The sequence below is a fragment of the Otolemur garnettii genome, unplaced genomic scaffold (genome assembly GCF_000181295.1).
Source record: "Otolemur garnettii isolate 467f Iridium unplaced genomic scaffold, OtoGar3 scaffold00054, whole genome shotgun sequence".
NCBI classification, from domain to species: domain Eukaryota; kingdom Metazoa; phylum Chordata; class Mammalia; order Primates; family Galagidae; genus Otolemur; species Otolemur garnettii.
Window position 1 is genome coordinate 594,141 of NW_003852449.1, and position 4,055 is coordinate 598,195.

Genomic DNA, 4,055 nt, shown 5'->3' on the forward strand with positions numbered 1-4,055 from the left:
CGAACCCGCCACCTTAGGTGTACGTGGCTGGCGCCTTAGCTGGTTGAGCTATAGGCGCCGAGCCGAGGCTTCGTGCTTCTACCCACCCACACAGGCCAAGGAAAGCCTTGGACACCATCTTTGGTGGATAACAGTTTATAAGCCACAGAACAAATTTAGTCTTATGACTTTGTCATGCCCCATTTTGGAAGAAAAACTGTTCGCAAAGTAGCTTTGGGCTAATCCCAAACATCTCTCTCCTTGGAGGACACGCTTCCTAGGGTGCCTGACTCAGAGGCATTTCCCTTGGTGGGGTCAGGCCTGCCCCTGCAGGCTGTGACCACTCACGCTACACAGCTAGAATGTGAAACAAGACAGCTTCATCACTTACAACCACATGGCCCAGTCTCAATGACACTGTCTTTGAAAGCCTTTAAAATGAAGAGGGCCCCAGTCCAGGAAAACTCTGGAAGCTGAGGCCTGCCTTCCTGTGGTAAGAGGAGAGCTCTCGACAGTGGCTGGGGAACCCCTGACGGGGACCTGCCTCACGCAAGTTGGCACCTGCACCAGCTCCTGCACAGCCTCATTTCATTCAGGGCACAGCCCGTGAGGACCCCAGTAACCCACTGCCAACCCCTAGTGATACCGCGGCCAGTTACTAAACTGCTCGTCAGTGAATGAAAATTTTTTCCAAGCGAAACTTTATTAATAGTTTTATATTCTGTTTTGAATTGGTATAATCCAAAACAGAGAAAATGGGCACACAGTGCTTGGGCTTTATTTAATACCATGTCTGTGACAAGGTGCCAGCTTGGGATCCAGAGTCAGGAGGGGTCCCACTCATCCAGAAACACAGACCGAGACCCTGGTGAGCAGCAGCGGGGCTTCCTGGGATCATGTGCGGTTTTCCAGAGCTTTGTAAAATGAGCAGCTGCACCCACCTGCTCCTCTGGAAACCTGGACTCTGGGGCAGGGTAAGAGTGGACTCCTAATTGCATGTCTTCTTTTGTTTCGGTCTAAGCTTATTCCAAATCCTCTCCAGAGCAACCTTTCCCATGAAGAAGGTGATGGCAAAGTTCCGCTTGTACCACTCTCTGCAGAGAAATGGGAGCAGAACAGGTGACACAGCCCAGGGATGGGGCCTGATGCCCCCATTACAGGCAGCGCCCAGCCATGGGGGAAGCTGCTCAGCCCTTGCCCTGCCCACTGCCCTCCCTTTCCTAAAGCCAGGCTGAAAAGGCTTCTCCATTCTTGGAGGCCCTGTAATCAATCATGCTTTTTTGTTTGTTTGTTTTTCAGATAGAGTCTAGCTTTGTCACCCTCTGTAGAGTGCTGCAGAGTCACAGCTCACAGCAACCTCAAACTCTTGTGCTCAAGCAATTCTCTTGCCTCAGCCTCCTGAGTAGCTGGGATTACAGGCTCCTGCCCCAACGCCCAGCTATTTTTAGAGATGGGGGTCTTACTCTTGCACAGGCTGGTCTTGAACCAGTGAGCTCAGGCAATCTACTTGCCTTGGCTTCCCAGAGTGCTGGGATTACAGGCATGAGCCATGGAACTGGCCCCTCCTTTGGTTTTTGCTAAAAGATTTCCAAAGAGCCCTAGGAAAACCCTGATGAGTCCAGCAGCATTCTGGAGCCTGGGGAACATGGAGGGCCTTTGGCACCTTAATTGCATAAAGAGTGCATGACAAGCACTACACTGTGAGGAGCCAATTTATTCTATGCTCCAATATCATAAAGGCCCATATCTTTTTCCAGAGGATCTGAGGTATTGTATAATTTGTGCCCCTGAAAAGATAATTCCAGAAATTCCCATATAAATATCTGGACGGAGCTCACACATCCCCATGGGCAGGACAGGGGGTAACTTGCAAATCCACCCCATTGTGGGAATTTCAAATTGAATAGGCAAAGCTAGGAATGTTTCCACAAGGGACTGTACACATCCGTGACTCCAGTGCTAAGCCCTTGGAAGTCGAAACGCCAGCAAGTGCCAGTGAGTGCTTTCCAGCTAGATGAGCTAGTGAGCATGGACTTCTGTCCCCTGGGTTCATGTGGCCTACAGAACCTCAGTACAGAAGGAAGGGGACATCAAGGGCTCAACAGCAGTGACAACAAGAGGTTAAACACATGGCTGGCCAGGTACAGTGGCTCATGCCTGCATTCCCAGCACTTGGGAGGCCGAGGCAGGTGGATTGCCTGAGCTCAGGAGTTCAAGACCAGCCTGAGCAAGAGCAAGAAAATATCTCTAAAAATAGCCAGGCATTATGGCAGCTATAGTCCCAGCTACTTGGGAGGCTAAGGCAAGAAGATCACTTGAGTCCTAGAGTTTGAGGCTTCTGTGAGCTATGACTCTATGGAACTCTACCAAGGGCAATATAGTGAGACTCTATCTCCAAAAAAAAGAAAATACAGGGAGGTGCTTGTGGCTCAAACAGGTAGGGTGCCAGCCCCATATACCGGAGGTGGTGGGTTCAAACTCAGCCCTGGCCAGAAAAAAAAAAAACTGCAAAAAAAATTAAATAAATAAATTAAATAAATAAATAAAACACATGGCTAGATAGAAAACTCTCTCCACACAAGACTGGCCTTTACGTTTCTGTGCAGAGTGCTGCGAGAAGGAGAAACAGTGCTCCATGTACAGAAGCAGGGCTGCCAGGAAAAGAACTGGCACCCCGCTGGGATGGGACTCCTGTTATTATGGAGAAGCCAGATTGCACTTCACTAGTACAGATGACTTGACACCCTGGACCGTGCGGGTAAAAAGGCAGACTTCGCACTTCCTGTTTCCACAGGGACAGCAGGCAGTGGGGGGGAAGGAAAGGCGGCCTTGGGCTCCTCTGTGGCCTCCCTTGGCTCAGGCTGGCCCTCTTCACCCTGCGTGCCAGACCGGGAGCATCGAGCCCACTGGAGACCTGCACTGTGCAGACAAGTTGTGTGTCCCGAGGTCCAAGAAGCATCATCAATACTCCCTTAGCTGAGTAACTCAAGCAGTCAGAGTATACACCGCAGCCGCAGGCCCCACGCAGGTGTGTTGAGGCTGGTCTCCCGGTCAGACTGTCACTCCAGCCTCGCCCTACGCAGGTGTGTCGAGGCTGGTCTCGCAGTCAGGCTGTCACCCCAGCCTCGCCCACACTACTGACACCCCCAAGCTCTTGCCTTACCTGCCTATTCAACTCTGTTCTGTTACATTTTAAAACAAATCTCAAACACCACCTCCTATCATTTCATCTGTAAATATAGAAGACTATGTATCTATAACCTATAACTTTAGCCTTTTTTAAAAACACATAACCACAATCCCATCATTGTGTCCCATAAAAGATAATTTATCAATACAAACCAATCTATTGTCGTCATTCAATTTCCTCTGTCCAAAATATCTTTTTTCAGATGGTTTGTCTGAATTGAGATCAAAGTCTCTCTTAGTCTACAATTACCCCCTCCCTACTTTTTAATTTTTGGTTATCCTAGTTACTTCTTGAAGAAAAGTGTAATATAATTTTGAACTAACCCAAATTTGTAGAATTTCTAGAATTCTGAGTCTGGCTGGGTGCATCTTCAGTCCCACATTTATAACGTGGTCTTCTCTGACCCCACCCCCTCTACCCTTTCCTGACAATTTCCATCCCTCTTCTGCAGGTTCACTTCACAGGTAATGTCTGCTTCCTCCCCCGTCACACAGAAGCGGCCCACTCTGTGCAGTGTGGAAAGGCACCAGCTCGGGGTGCCAGCCTGCCCATCGGGAAGCCCCCTCAGCCTGTCTGCCGTGGTGTCAGCAGCGAAGGATGACTGCCGTCTCGACCCCTTATCTCAGTAGGAAAATGCTAGTTTGCTAACTCCATCACTCTGCTAGCTGTGTTGCTCTAGGAAGACAAACCCCCCTTCATTTGGATACACTGATACAGAAGGCATGAAAGCTGCATGTGCTTTGGAGTCTTTCATTTATCAGTTCTCGGCTCAGCGCCTATAGCTCAACCGGTTAGGGCGCCAGCCACGTACACCTAAGGTGGCGGGTTCGAATCCCCAGCCCGGACCCGCCAAACAACAATGACGGCTGCAACCAAAAAATAGCCG

General features: G+C 49.7%; 1 protein-coding gene across 5 annotated transcripts in view; it reads right to left on the reverse strand.

Moving 5' to 3' along the window:
• The window catches only part of KLC1 (kinesin light chain 1), a 129,059-nt gene that overhangs the window by 98,933 nt on the left and 26,071 nt on the right, over window positions 1–4,055 (reverse strand). Inside the window, exon 5 of one of the 5 annotated variants that reach the window (XM_012806571.2) lies at window positions 664–1,073. The exons of the other annotated variants lie outside the window; for them this stretch is intronic. Coding sequence (XP_012662025.1) covers window positions 968–1,073 — 106 coding nt within the window. The 3' untranslated portion in view covers window positions 664–967. Of the gene's footprint in view, window positions 1–663; window positions 1,074–4,055 lie in introns of those variants that run through there. 5 annotated transcript variants of the gene reach the window in all.